The sequence below is a fragment of the Mus musculus genome, chromosome 4 (genome assembly GCF_000001635.26).
Source record: "Mus musculus strain C57BL/6J chromosome 4, GRCm38.p6 C57BL/6J".
Lineage (NCBI taxonomy): Eukaryota > Metazoa > Chordata > Mammalia > Rodentia > Muridae > Mus > Mus musculus.
The window spans coordinates 98752481-98767566 of record NC_000070.6 but is presented as its reverse complement, the minus strand read 5'-3'; the positions used below and the strand labels follow the sequence as shown (position 1 = coordinate 98767566).

General features: G+C 46.3%; 1 protein-coding gene across 4 annotated transcripts in view; it reads left to right on the top strand.

Annotated features, from left to right (window-relative positions):
* The window catches only part of Kank4 (KN motif and ankyrin repeat domains 4), a 63167-nt gene extending 50492 nt beyond the window's left edge, over positions 1-12675 (top strand). For 2 of the 4 annotated variants that reach the window (XM_011240522.3, XM_011240523.3), the window contains 3 exons: positions 1941-2104; positions 5964-6164; positions 10982-12674. In XM_011240522.3, the coding sequence (XP_011238824.1) occupies positions 1941-2104; positions 5964-6164; positions 10982-11104 (488 nt within the window). In that variant the 3' untranslated portion in view covers positions 11105-12674. Of the gene's footprint in view, positions 1-1940; positions 2105-5963; positions 6165-10981 lie in introns of all 4 variants that reach the window. The other 2 variants (XR_867859.3, NM_172872.3) reach the window with 2 other exon arrangements.
* The last annotated feature ends 2411 nt before the right edge of the window (positions 12676-15086 follow it).

Here is a 15086-nt window from a genome sequence, read left to right as displayed (position 1 = left end):
CATGTAACTTGACACTTTCCCCTTGGACACAGTGACCTAGATGAATAAGCACAAGCAAAGAGAGAACGAGCTGAATGTGGTGTTTCCTCCTCCTCACCAGTGAAAGACATGTTGGTGACAGAACTGTCACACTCCCAAACCTGGGCTCCCTTCGGAGGCTGGCCGTGACACGCCCAGAAAGTACATTACTAAGTGTGCGATTATTGAGGAGGGAGCCATAAAGCAGCCCTCTGTGGGCAGTTCTCAGTGCTGTGTCCTTTATTTTGCCTGAATGTTAGTGCGCTCGTTGAGTGGAAGCATGCTCAGCTGAGAGCCTTCCCATCTCTCCTCTATGGATAGTTGACCTGCTCATTGGGCACTGCTCAAAAGCAGCTGCTGTAGGAATATGGAGCTCTCCTTCTGTGCTCTGCGAAGGGGAAGAGGCATCACTACTGTGCTGTAAATCATGTGTCTAAAGAGACATCTGCACTTCTTAAAGCAAACACAAACCAGGCAAGGGTAACAATTAAAATGTATTAGGAAGGCAACACTATCCATTTCTTTTTTAAAATTATGCTTATTTACGCAGGTAGGGACACAGTGTACACATAGAAGTCACAGGACAACTTGTGAGCCAACCATGAGAGTCCGTCCCACCATGTAGGTTCCAGGGATGGAACTCAGGTTGTCAGGTTGATGACAAGTGCCTTTACCCACCGAGCCACCTCGTTGGCCCAAGGTGTCACTTCTTTATCGGGTCATAGTGGGGATCAATAGAGCTGTCTCATAGTTTTATCACCTACCTGATTATAACAATGGTGGGCGCCCCATAGAAGGAAGCTGTTACAAAGGGTCTAGATTGGGTTTTCTGTGCCAGCTGGCATCTGTGTTCCTATGGCACAATTCAGAACTAATCTTTGAGTGAGATGAAGGAATATCAGGTTTTTCTTTTTCTTTTTCACAAAATGTATAAGAAGCCCCGATTGACATTTGTTCATAAATCAGATCTGTTGTAACAAACACCTAAGTCGACACAAGTGTCATTCTGAATGGTAATACCAATGGCTGCTGGTGGCCTCTGGTATTTACTATGCACCCTCCTTGGTGAGTTACTTACATTAACTATAAATTTTGTCCTGATCTACTGAGATGGATTTAAGTCTCCCTCAGACACACAACATTCTGCAATGAGCAACAGCACAAGATGACTTGAGTTTCCATTAAAACTGTCCTGTTGTGTTGTCATTTGGATCACAGGTCACAATCTATGTGTGTGTATAATCCTACCTCGTCTTTGATGCAGAAGAACATGAAAGCATATCCCAGGGGCCATGCTTTAAATTCTCACTCACCACTGTGTCTATAAACTATGCTAATTGTCATTCTACATAAAAGGTATATTCTTCATTATTCCAGTACTCAACTAGGAAGTTCTTTTCTTCCCTCGAAGATATTTTTATTTGTTCTATATTGTTTTCCTGCCCATGGTCCATGGTCCATGAGCCTTTGGGAAGACCCTACAGATTTGACCATCATCTTGAGCTCCAAACCATATGATCTAGCCAGAGCGAGCCTGTGGGCACACAGCGAGCCTATGAGTGGTGTGTGGCTGGATGAGGATGGGTTCAGGTGCCAGGTAGTCCCAAATCCTGGTCAGACCTCCACCATGTGGATAGTTTGTGTGACTTCTCTGGCTTTCAATGTCCTCATCTAGAAAGATTGTGTGTTGTGCCCAGGTTTACAAAATAAAGTCACTGCCACTGACCCCTTGTCTGTCTCTGGCCCTTTTCTGGTCTACCCATTGCTGGGCATCCTCAGGAAACCTGTAGAGAAGGTGAGGCCATCTATAATGGCTGCTAAAAATGTAAGCTGAAGAAACACTAGTCTACAGTGTTTTAGCTAGCAAGCAGTGTTCTATTGAGGTGTTGAGGGGCAGTCTGGTTCCAACTTGACTGTTCCAGCACCCATTCCTTCCTTTGTAGGTGTCTGCAATGTGGATCATCAGAACAAAGCTGGCTACACTGCTGTGATGATCACTCCCTTGGCTTCTGCTGAGACAAAAGAAGACATGGCTGTTGTCTGGAAACTCTTAAGAGAGGGGAATGTGAACATACAAGCAACTCAGGTAGGTGGAGAGCACTTGCTCTCTCTGCTCCTTGCCCAACGTAACACCCTCCAGTTTTAGTCTGTCTGCATGGTGAGGAATTCCGTGTAGATCCATGGAGAAATTTCTACTTCAGAACGCTGGGGCCCCCAAATAGCGTCTATCCAAAGCTCCAATACTTGATTTTCCTTAAAGGCTCTTGGGACTTTGACAGGCTGGCATAAGGGTCACTGAGCATCTGGTTTGTGTTCCAGACTAAAACAGAAAATTCCACCTGTACTTAACTTCTGCAACCAACTTTCAAATGTTAGTCAGCCTTTTGAGAAGAGCTTTGCTGGTTGGCTACTGCAGTCATTAACCTTTGTGAGTGACTTAGATGTTGACCCAGGACACTTAGGAAGCTTAATACTTTAGAGTTATTACCTATTGTGTCCTCTCTTCCTAGAGTGTTTTTAAAAAGATTTGTTGTTGTTTTTTGTTGTTGTTGTATTTTTGAGACAGGGTTTCTCTGTGTAACCCTGGCTATTCTGGAACTCACTCCAAAGACCAGGCTGGCCTCGAACTCAGAGATCTGCCTCCCAAGTACTGGGATTAAAGCATGTACCCTCATATTTCAAAGTGTGGCTGTGTCTACCAGGTACCCATGGAGGCCAGAGGTGTCAGATCCCCAGGAACTGGATTTGTAGGCAGTTGTGAGCTTCCCCAAATACATGCTAGGAACCAAATTCATATCATCTGTTAGAGCAATCCATACTGAACTCCGTGTCTCCAGTCCCCCAAAGCCTTTTTAATAGAGTCATCAATGTCCATCAGACCAATGGAGAGTTTGGGTAACAGGGTAGGTGTGAGCTAGTACCAGTCACTTACTCTCTCCTCCCTGGGGCTATGAGGGGCAGAGGATTCCTGCCTCTGAGGACTCTTCTAACCCAGAGGGTTACTATAGAATTCTGCTGCAGCTGAGCAATATGCCCAGCAAATCTCGTTGGTCCTTGTACTAACTGGGTCTTAAATCACTTCTGTCTTCCTTTACCTCCAACAGAAGAGTGATACCTGAAACAAGTCACTTATAATGAAGGGATGTAGTGGCAGTGGATGCTTGCCTAGTGTGACTGAGAGCCTGGGTCATTCTTGGGGATTTATACAAAGGATAAATTTATCTGGGCTCATGGTTTCAGAGATGTCAGCCCATGGCTTCTAGGTCTTATTTGCCAGTAGTGAGAAAGAATGTCATGGAAGGAACACACAGTTGGAAAACTTGTTACCTCATTGCAGAAATAGAAAAAGAGAAGAGGAAGGAAGGAAGAGAGCGACACACGCACACACACACACACACACACACATGCACACACACACACACACACAGAGAGAGAGAGAGAGAGAGAGAGAGAGAGAGAGAGAATCTGTAGTCCTAGTATCCCCTTCAAGAGCTACCCTCAATGAACTAACTTATTTCCACTACACCCCCACATTTCAGGATCCACCACACCTCCCAATGGTTCCACAGATTAGATAACAAACCTTTAACCTTTAACACGTAAAGATACTTGTCAAGTAGTTATATTATAGGAAGAAAACCCTGAATTTGAAGAACCTGAATCTTTTATAATAGGCAATTAACCTGACCTGTCCTAGGAGACACAGACTCTTCAAAGCAGCTTGCTGTGTAAACGTACGTGAAAGAGCATCTGGGGACTGGAGATGTGGAAGAGCATTGGATGCTCTTCCAGAGGACCCAGATTTGATTTCCAGCATCCACGTGGCTGTTCACAACCATCTATCCAGTTCCAGGGAATCTGATGCCTTCTTTTGACCTCCTAGACTTACATGCAGGCAAAACACATAAAACAGTAATAATAAAAATGTTTTAAGCCAGGCGGTGGTGGCGCACACCTTTAATCCCAGCACTTGGGAGGCAGAGGCAGGCAGATTTCTGAGTTTGAGGCCAGCCTGGTCTACAGAGTGAGTTCCAGGACAGCCAGGGCTACACAGAGAAACCCTGTCTCGAAAAACCAAAAAAAAAAAAAAAAAAAAAAAAAGTTTTAATAATTGTGTTGAGCTCTACTCTTTTGGGAGTGAACTGAGAGTCTCTGAGGGAGGGATACATCTTCATATTTCCAGGGTCACCCCAGGGTCTGGTATACACTTGGAAATGGCCAATTACTGAGCCAAATTGTATTAATCTAGACCAGAAGAAAGATAAGGAAGCCCCAGAGTTGAGCAGAGAGGCAATAAGAAGGCTCTCTGCAGTGGCACCTGGCCACAGAACACCTAGTCATTCCTACACTCACTAACTAAGCAACTGCTACACACTGTCATCTGTAACCTCCACAGAGATATGGCAGTGGACACTTACCTACCTTGCTAAACCCTTGGGTCTTTCCTCAGCCCCACAAGGCAGGTTGTGTACTAACTGTCCCAGTCCTCCCACATCAAGAGATGGTCCTCCCGCATCAGGAGACGGTACAGAGATGAACTTGCATGTGTCTAGCCCACACAAGTGCTGCGTGGCAGAGCCAGGAAATTTCAGACTGCAAATCCTTTTTATTTATTTATTTTTATTTTTTCTAATCACTGCCAAGGTGATTAGAACTTACACCAGCAACATGTCCTCAGTGCTTTTGACCTGAAAGACATTGTTTAGAGGAGCAGTTCCTAACCTGTGGGTCAAGACCCCTTTAGGGTAGAATGACTTTTTCACAAGGGTTATATAAGACCATTGGAAAACACTGATGTATACTTTATGATTCATAAAAGTAGTAAAATTACAGTTATGAAGTAGCAACAAAAATAACTTTATGGTTGGGGTCAGGACAACATGAGAAACTGTGCAAAGAGCCAAAGCCTTAGGAAGGTAGAGGACCACTGGTTTAAAGCTACAGGGGATCTGGAGGGAGAGAAGGCGTAGACCTTGTCTTATTCTTAGGAACCTGATATCCCAAGAGAGAGATGAGCCTTTAAAAAGTTTAGCAAAACACAGTAAGTCATAGGGTAAGGCTGAACGAAAACAGGAATATATAACAGACCTGTGCAAATAAGAAATAAATGCCACTTTATAATCAGAAAAATTACCACCTCATGTTACTGTATTTATATACTTTATTTCTCTCAATTTTCTCAAGAGTCACATAAAGCACACAGGAAAAATAATAAGATGAATTTTCAAGCACAGAAAAATGAGAATTCAGGGAAAACAGAAACCTGGCATGGTCCCACATTAAATTGCAGAGACAGAACTTGGATTAATTCTCTGAGTCTAGTCCATTGCTATGCCCACTGATGACCATGGGAATATAAAAGAGAACCACACTGTCACTGGTCCCAGGTTAGAAACAATACGGGGTCTGCAAATGATAAGAGGGTTCTGGGTATCCTTACACAAAACCCAAGAGGCATCAAGCAGACTGAGGCTTCCCAGAGAAAGGAGGCATGGGCTAAAGCCACAGCCTTCATCCACTCCATCTGTCACTGCTTCCCATCACATACTTGGTGCTAGGCCTTGGGGAGTCTGACACAAAAACTAAGATTCCTGGGGGGTGGTCCAGTAGCAGTGCATTTGTCTAGCTCGTGTGGTACCCTGAAGCTAATCCTCTGTACTACAAAGAGCAAAAGCAAAGAAGAGCAGTCCCCAGCGTCAACTTCTCAGCCCCTCAGCGACAAAGGAAACTGGGAAGCAATCAGTAAGAGCTCTGGGATCCTGTCCATGCTGGGAAGCCAGGCAAGGCTTTGGAAAGGGCAAAGGATTTGATCAGAGTCATGGGAAAACAGAAGTTAGCCAGAAAGAAAAGGATGTGTCCTGTGTCACAGGCAGAGGGACGATCTAATCAATGGCCATTCCCTTGAGAAGTTTTGCTCCAGCTTGTGGCTGTCACTCTGTGTGCAGGGAGGACAGACTGCACTGATGTTAGGAGTCAGCCACGACCGGGAGGACATGGTCCAAGCACTACTGAGCTGCCAGGCAGATGTCAACCTGCAGGACAATGATGGATCTTCCGCCCTCATGCTGGCCTGTCACCAAGGCAACGCCGACCTGGTACGACTGCTCCTGGCACACCCAGCCTGCAACAGCAGCCTGACTGACAAGGTAAGATGTACAGGCAGTTAACCAGTAGGTATTTAACACCTGCCCTGAAAAGTGTCTTGTCAACCATCAGAATTCAGGAAACCATATGGACGTAGCAATAAAGTCAACTTCCTAAGGCAGGCGTAAGCTTTACATATGGTAATGGGTGGTAAATGGTCTTAGCCACTGTTCTGTGAAACTCACAAGATTAAAACACTGTGCTGGGGAAATGGGCCCAGGCCTAGCTTAGTCCTGAGCCTCCACTGGCAAAACCAGTAACTTGGATGGGATAGTTCTGTGTCCAGGGGAGACTCTGGGAAACCAGCCATGACATAAAATTTATAGAGACAACTCTGTAGTCATTAAACTGACAATATCTTCATGGCACAGATCTACTTTGTGGAGTGATTCATTCTACCAAATGAGCGTGCTTGATGTTGCACAGTCAATGATAGCCCCCTTAAATGACAGTTCCATGCTGCCCAAATGGTAGAATCCAACCTAATCCGTGAGCTCAACCTAAGCTCATGTCCATGACTGATGCGCCATCTCTCTACTCTCCCACCCAAGAGGCTGAACCTTGCTGATGAATCCTTCATATGTAACAGAGTGCTTGACACAGGTCAGTGACTCATCAAGAATTGAATGAATGAGCTCTAAACTTAAGGGTTCAGTCACAACAAAGTGACCACATTACTGGTCATTACAGTGGGTCACATTTCTAGAGCACTTGGGGGAGCTAATCTTCAACTGACCATCACCCCCTGCTCTTCCCCAAGAATACAAGAAGGAATTCTTTGAGCTGAGATTCAATCTCAGGCCTGACTCTAGAATCATTAATGTTGACGTCATGATTTAATGCTATCAACTGGCATCTCTGTAATTAACATCAAAGGCATCGGAAACTCTAGAGGGGGGGAAAGAGAGGCCATTGCTATGCAAGGACAGTACCTCTTCCTGGATGCTGTTGGAGCCATCAGAGTGACCAGCAGCAAGCCAAGTGGAACTCCTGCAGTCATAACTCTTACACCCCTGCCCCCATTTCGGAGTACTTAAGAAAGCACAGGCTTTCCTGTTTCCACACAGATTTAGGATTAGAGGATCAGGGAATGTAGTCTCCTTTTCCAAACATGTAGTGAGACAGAGGATCTGTGTTGCGGAGCCCCCTGTGAGCTGCCTAAATCTGGAGTAATTCTGAACAGTACTAGCCCAGGGTCGCTTAGAAGTGATTACTGCTCTTGCCTGGAAAAGGCCTGAGAAGAGATGCCTATGGGACAGGCCAAGCAGGTCTGAGCCTTGAAGATCCCTGGCTGGCCAGAATAATAAACTAGGAAATGGGAGCCTCTTTTGGGCCCACATAGTGGTCACAAATAAGAGAGAACTACGGGGCTTTCTGGAGGTAGAGGAAAGCCACAAGAGAGACAGCTTAGCTATGACTGTTAGAACTGACTTTAAACTCGGCATTCATAAGCTTGAATCTGAGTTCAGGAACAGTGTGCCTTCTGATAGGTGAACAGATCACCCTATGTCTCTGTATACATCTGTAAAATGGGTATAGCGATGAGTTACCCAAATGCTTAGTGTTTTTAAGCCATACCTGCTGGCTGGAAGTGTGACACCTAGAGCAAAGTCCCAAGGATATCAGTAGCTGGGGGCCTTGGCATTTGTCTGCTGGGTGTAAGGAGGATGAAGATCTGAAGTCAGGAAAGTCAAGGAGGGAGACTGGCCCCCAACTGAGAAGTCAGTTGGCCACCAGTCTTAATTCAATCTTGAAGTCCTCAGAATGGGTAACATTGCTGTCCAGAGGAAGTTTGGTAATGTCTGGAAAGATTGGGGTAGGGAGAGCCAGGGCAGCACCAAGGAGCAGGCCACTGCAGAACAGGGCCTGGGGCCAGTGCTGGGCATGGAGCTGAGCTGAAAGGGAAAGCCAGCCAGTGTGGTCTTGTACAGGACTTGTAGGAGTCATCCAGGGTTCAAACACACTCTGTCCTCCTGGGTCAGGCCTGACTGAGGATTCCCACTTCAGCTTCTTAGAGCAAGGGAGAGAGAGAGCACATGGTTACCAGCAGCTGAGGGAGAAAGAGCTGTCGATGGGATCCACCAAGGACCGAGGCTGGTACCTGGAGCCAACTCTCATCAGAGTATGTCATCCCAGGACCAGCTGTCTTTGGAGTCTCAGATGTCCACAGCACAGATCTGAAGACTCATGTAGAGAGAGACACATGTTCAGAAATGGTTTTCTCTCATCAACAAAGTTCGATAAAAATACAGAGAACTGCAGGCACTTTTCTTAAGCTTAGGAGCCAAGTGGGTGTTAAGAAACTACAAGCTTCCTCTAGGGACCTTCAGCATGACAAGGAGCATAGTGAGACCTGAGCACCAGCTGTCAGCTTCTCCCTGGGAAGGGCTTATTTTGAAGATGTTTCATAATATCCACCAAATGGGAATGTTTCTGAGACAGAGATTATGCCTTGATCATCATTACCTGATGTATAATGGGTTCATGATGAGTTCTTATCTATTGAAAAACACTGCAGCACACATACAGGCACACACACACTGAGGCAGGCACACACACAGGCAGACACACACATGCACACAAACACAGAAGCAGACACACACAGGCAGGCACACACACATACACACACACACACACACACACACCATCTGTTCAGACCCCCCACCTTTCAGCTCACAGTCAAGTGCATGCGGAGCCTGCAGTGTTGTACGGCTCACTGGATCCAGCTAATGCAGGAGCCTCCTTGTCTCCTTCCTTTCCCAGACTGCAGGAGACATTTACATTTAGGAGACACTCTCCCTGCCTAGGTGGTCTCTTTCTCCCACTTCCCATCCTCCCTGTCTGTGGCTGAGAAGCCAACAGATGGAGGCTGTCACCTCCAGATGGATTCTGTCAGAAAATGCATAGCCTCTGGGACTGGCCCTGTGGCACTTTCCCATGAAAATAGTCACCACACACTGTTTACATAAAGCTCTGAATGGTGAAGGCCAGCTTGGAACACAGGGTAAAGATAGCCCTCCCTCTCCCCCAGACAATGTGGGATTCCCTGCCGAATAGCCCCCTCCCCTCAACAGTGTGTGGACTCCCTGCTTTAAAAACTTTACCTTGCTCAAACTCCTTAGGATTGCTTGGCTCCTTTATCAACTTGAACCAAACACCTCTGCCTGTGTAGTCCAGCTTTCAACGGTGCTTAGGGTTGAAACCACCTACACACCAGGATGCAGCAGGGACCAGGCCAGATAGTTCCTGAGCTGAGAGAGAGAGAGAGAGAGAGAGAGAGAGAGAGAGACTCACATGATCATGTGACTTAGCAGATTCCAGCCTAAAGAAAAAAGAGCAGAGAGAGGACAGCAAATTCAGGGCTAGCCTGAGATACTAATTCAGTCACTGTTTCAAAAGGAAGAAAAAGCTGGAGAGATGGCTCCGAGGCTGAGAGTGTACCCTTCTCTTGCAAAGATTCCTCAACTCCCTAATACCCACAATGCCCCTAAGCGCCAGGGCTTTTCAGAATGCCGGCTGCAGGCTTGTGCCCACTCATAAGAGACTGGCTGCCCTGTGGAGCACACCCTCCACATCCGGGTGTGTGGGCTCTGCCTGCATCTCTGTACAGCCAGCAGCCCTGTCTAAGCCCACGGGCCCGGCTTCTTTAGACTGTAGGACTCACAGGCTCTTCATACAGTGAGTGGGTTGCGTGCAGTCAAGAAAGTGCTGCAGTGACTTCAAGGCAGTAACTGTCAACTTGTACAAGTGCTGTGAGCTTGCTTCTGGTCCTAAGGAAACAACGAACGATGGGAGGGTGCTGGGCAAGGTAAGCGTGAGGACCTGAGTTCAATCCCCAGAACCCACAGCCGTGAAAACCCGGCATTGTAGCATATGCTTATCATAGGGCTCACTGACCAGGTAGCCTTGCCTACTTGACAAGTTCCAGACCAATGGGTGACCCTGTCTCAAAATGAACAAGGTAGACTGTACCTGAGGAGGAGCAACACCTTGTGTTGAGCTCAGGTCTCCACATACACATACAGACATGTGTACATGTACAGATGAATATGCACATACACATACGCACACACACACGCGCACACACACGCACTCATGCACACATGCACACACGCATGCGCACGCTTGTACAAAAAGAAAATGCCTTTTCAGTGAGTTTGTGACATAGAAACAAACAAGCTTCCAATAAGTGGACATTTTCTGGTATATTATGGGCTGTTTTAACAGCCTATAAGACGACATGCATTCTGAGCCGCCTTTAATCCCAGCACTCGGGAGGCAGAGGCAGGCAGATTTCTGAGTTCGAGGCCAGCCTGGTCTACAGAGTGAGTTCCAGGACAGCCAGGGCTACACAGAGAAACCTTGTCTCGACTGACAACGGGGAAACACCTCCTAACATACCACAGTAATTTACAACAAAGGGGGATTCTAGATGGATGTGTGCCCCCCTTTCACAACTGTAAAACCAGCAACAGGTTTGCACTGGAGAGAGTACAAAGAGAACACACCAAAATGCTAGTGCTCACTTAGATCTGTGTATTCAGAGAGGGAGGGTTATTTTCTTTCCTAAAATTTCCAATTTTCTTAAGTGTTGAGGGTCTGCCAACCCTTTCTCTGTTCACACTGGCACTGACGCCCCAGGACAGAGGGTGGCTCCTGCAGAAGGGACCCTCATGTCTCATGATCCCATGCCATTTGAGTCACATCCCCTCCAGGGTCACCTGACGTTCCTAACATCCTTTTTAACAATGCTCCCACTCTTCCCACTGAGTGGATAGGCAGATAGGATGATTTTTCTTTCTTTCTTTCTTTCCTGCAGGCTGGCCGAACAGCTTTGTCCCTCGTTCTGAATTCACCTGCCCACGTGGAAATCGCAGAGCTTCTGCGGGCCCACTCAGAGCCGGGCAGGTCCCTGGGGCCGAAGGAGCTGCAGAAGAATTAGCAACCAGGAACAAAAGGTTCCTTTTCTGGACTCCCCGCTTGCCCTGAGAGAGGGCCGGGGTTACAGCCAGAGGGTCACCATTGGAGACAGAAACTATGTCAAATATGCACAGTACATTCCCATCATATAATTCTGCTCATTAGGATGCTCGGTAGTGTTTTGCCTTAGGCCAAGCCCCCCCACACTACATGGGGTGCAGAGTGCAGGCTGCAGTGGAGTCATCCAGAAATTCAAAACGTCTTCGGCTTTGAATTCCTCGTGACGTTGTCTTTGCAGTCCTGTGTAGCAAGCAGGTAGGTCAGGGCACCCTTGCACAATAGAAAAAGCAATACTTTTTACATGGAGTTTTAAAGCGCACTGTTTTTTTCTTTGTTTTGTTTTTAATCAAGTGTGTATACAAATATGTTCCAGTGACTATGCATGTCTAGAGAGAATGGCAGAGGAGTCTAAATTCGGGCAAAGTGGGACTAAGCCCAGTGATGTCAGTGCCAGGGTGTGACACTTCTAAGTACCCGAGGGGCTCCATTCCTTCTATGGAAGTAAGCAGAAAACAAATGGTTAATACTAGTGATGCATGCTTGACAGAGTCCAGTTATTTCACCCATTCCCAGCCTACGAGAGAAGCAAATGAACTGGCCAGCTTCTTGCTGAGAGTGGGTCACTGTAGAAGTCAACATTACTCACCCGTCCCTAGAAGCACAGGGCCCCTAGAAGCAGGTACCAGCTCTGAGAACTTCCTGGCTCCTTGGTGCACAGACATCCAGCTGGGCTGCAGTAGCAGCCAGCCAGGGTAAGATAGAGCTTTCTCTGGACTGACATCTCTCCCAGGGATAGTTCTTTCCTGAGCATCCGTATCCCCTGGGTCCTGTACATGGAAGGCTCATAATCATAGCTCTGAAAATCTCACGCCAACATTATATATATATATATATATATTTCCTTTATATAAAAGGAAGAGCATCAAAATTGGTGATCTGTACACTGAAAACACTGAAGCAAGAATTCTCATTTGGGCTGGGGTGCCTATTTGTTTGGTACCCCTCTGCTAAGTCACAAAGCTTTTGTGGGTAACAATGTCATCGTCCCCAAGGTGGAAGCAAGTATACAACCTACCTCTGGGAGTCTCCATAAGAAACAGCTTATAAAAGTTTTGGAATCTGGATAACCCAGAAAGGCTGACTTCAGACATTCTGTAGCAAAGTCCTTTTCACAGCATGATTTGTGAGAGATGCCCAGAATCCCTCGTGTGGATGCTGCTTAGAGATAGGAAGGATGGCAAAACAGACGAGCTTTAAAGAATGCTGTAAGAGGATTTATTCCAATGTCAAAACGCAAATGTAAAAGCAAACACACACTTTTAATAAACGTTAGCTCCATGCTTTACAAAGGTTAATGTGTATCCAGCCCCAGGGATCTTGTTATGCAGCAGGTCTGAAAGGAGGCCTGAGTTTCTGTGTGTCTAACTGGGCCCAGAGGACGTCAATGCGGTCAGACCACAGCCACGCTTCGAGCAGCACAGCTCCGGCCTGTCCTTTTTGTTTATAAATTAAAATGTTGCCTCTCAATTGGTCTTACGATTTCTTTGCTCTTGATTCTTGGGAACCTGCGATGCAGGCCTGTATTAGCTAATTTCTTTTTGCTATGACAAAATACCCACGGAAGGATACTTATGAAGAAAAAGAAGGTATTTACTAATCCGCAGTTCTGGAATCTAATCGGCATGGTTGGGGGTGTGGGGAGGCCTGTGACAGATGGCAGGAGCTTGCCTAGAGGAGGAGAGGAGCACAGGACAGGGAGCAGAGCGGCAGGGATTTTGAGCAGTGACTTTGTGACAGCTGCTCTGGGTCCCAAGAGAGATACCTTAAATACCTGTTGGCAGTACCCCCCCAGTTGACAGCATGCCTGCTCCTTAAAGCTTGGCACTTCCCAGTGCTAGGGTAGGGGATGACATGCTGTAGAAACCATCACAGCCAGAGGGTCATAGGACCCCATGGAAGAGGCTTTGAGCTGAACTCTAAGGTGTTAGCCAGGGTGTCCTAGAGGGGGCAGTGGGGTTGCAGATGTGACAGGTGTAAAGGCATGTGGCCCCATAGAGGCTTTCAGATGACTTCAGTTTCAGTTCATGGGAGAGAAGAATTGAGAGAGAAGACAGATGGTCTCTTGTTTGTTGTATCTTGATATTAGAGATTTAGACTTGAGCCAATCTGTGAGTGTCTCACAGATAACTTTTAAGAAGGGCGTGGTGGCGCACGCCTTTAATCCCAGCACCAGGGAGGCAGAGGCAGGCGGATTTCTGATTTCGAGGCTAGCCTGGTCTACAAAGTGAGTTCCAGGACAGACAGGACTACACAGAGAAACCCTGTCTCAAAAAAAAAAAAAAAAAAAAAAAAAAAAAGATTTTAAACTCTCCCAGCATTTGGGAGGCAGAGGCAGGCAGATCTCTGAGTTCGAGGCCAGCCTGGTCTACAGAGTGAGTTCCAGGACCAGGACAGCCAGGGCTACACAGAGAAACCCTGTCTCAAAAGACAAAAACAATCCCAGCAACTCAGGAGGCAGGCGAATTTCTGAGTTTTCGAGGCTAGCCTGGTCTACAAAGTGAGTTCCAAGACAGCCAGGGCTATACAGAGAAACCCTGTCTCGAAAAAACAAACAAACAAACAAACAAACAAAACACAAAAAGAATTTAAACTCCTTTCAGAAAAACACGCATATGCACTAAGCCCTAAGATCCTGCTGCTAGGGACTGAGCATGGAAAGGGTTTTGCTCCCATGCCTGATGACCTAGTTTGCTTCTAAGGAACCACATGGTGGAAGATGAGAACCAACTAAGGAGAGTTGTCCATTTCTACCCCACCTTGATCGTTCAGTTCCTGGATAAAAGATGCAACCTTTAACTTAAAATATGCCTTTATCAGCTCTAAACCTGGGCAGATATCTATGCTCTATGCTATTAGAATCTAATTTCCTATCGATAACTCTGAGTTATTACTATGTTCCATCTGAGCTACTCTTAATTCCAATAGGTCAGCCCTCATGGCCATGATTTTAAAATTCTTATCCCATGGTGTCTTATTTTCTCTCTCCTTCCTCTCTCTCATCCTCATGGTCTCTTCAGACTCCAAGCCAAGGAATCACAAACCCCACCTATCTCAATTCTGCCCAGCTATAGACTGTAGGCATCCTTACTCACCAATCAGGGATAACTCGGGGCAAGGTCACACAGCATCACAAGGATCTAAATTCAGACTCTCTCCTCCCTGGGGATAAGCAGACCTTGGGGAGCTGTTGGAGTCTGTCCAAAGACCTTAACTCACAAAGACCACAGAGACAGCCACCGCTGCAGACCACAAGAGGATTTTTATTGATTCAAGTCGTTGAAGATCCCCCCTCTCAGCATGCAGGCCAGAGGGGAGACCCAGAACAAAGAAAGAACACACTTTTTATAAGGGGCAGATTTAGGCAACAGGGCTAGCTGGCTTATTCTCACTGGTGTAGCAAGTAACGTTTTCAGGCATTGGTTGGTTTGCAAAGTGACTAGTGACTCACTCTGCCTACCCCCATGGTTGGTTATTATGATTTGGTCAGCAAAGCAGCAGTACATTTTGAATTTATGGGTTAGTTATTAATGTCACAGCTATTAACATCACAGGGAATTCTAGCAAGGTCAGGGTGGTTTGTGGTCTTTCTCAGAATTCAGTGTGGGGCAGGGTAGGGGAATTTCTCTTGGAGCTGCTAATCCTGTTATGGTTATTTTTCTGAGAACAGTTCATTTTGTTTTGGCAGCTATAGACTTAGTCATTTTGACCGCTATGTTTCTGAAAGTCCCTTTAAGGGGGGAAGGGGCTAGGTGGTCTTGAGTTTAGTTTGGATTCTACAGAGCCAGTATTTAGCATTACAATATAAGCAGAAGACCAAACTTTAAAAGAGATGTAGCTGAGGGATACAGCACTTGTCTGTTTGAGGTTCTTGGGTTCTTTTCTGG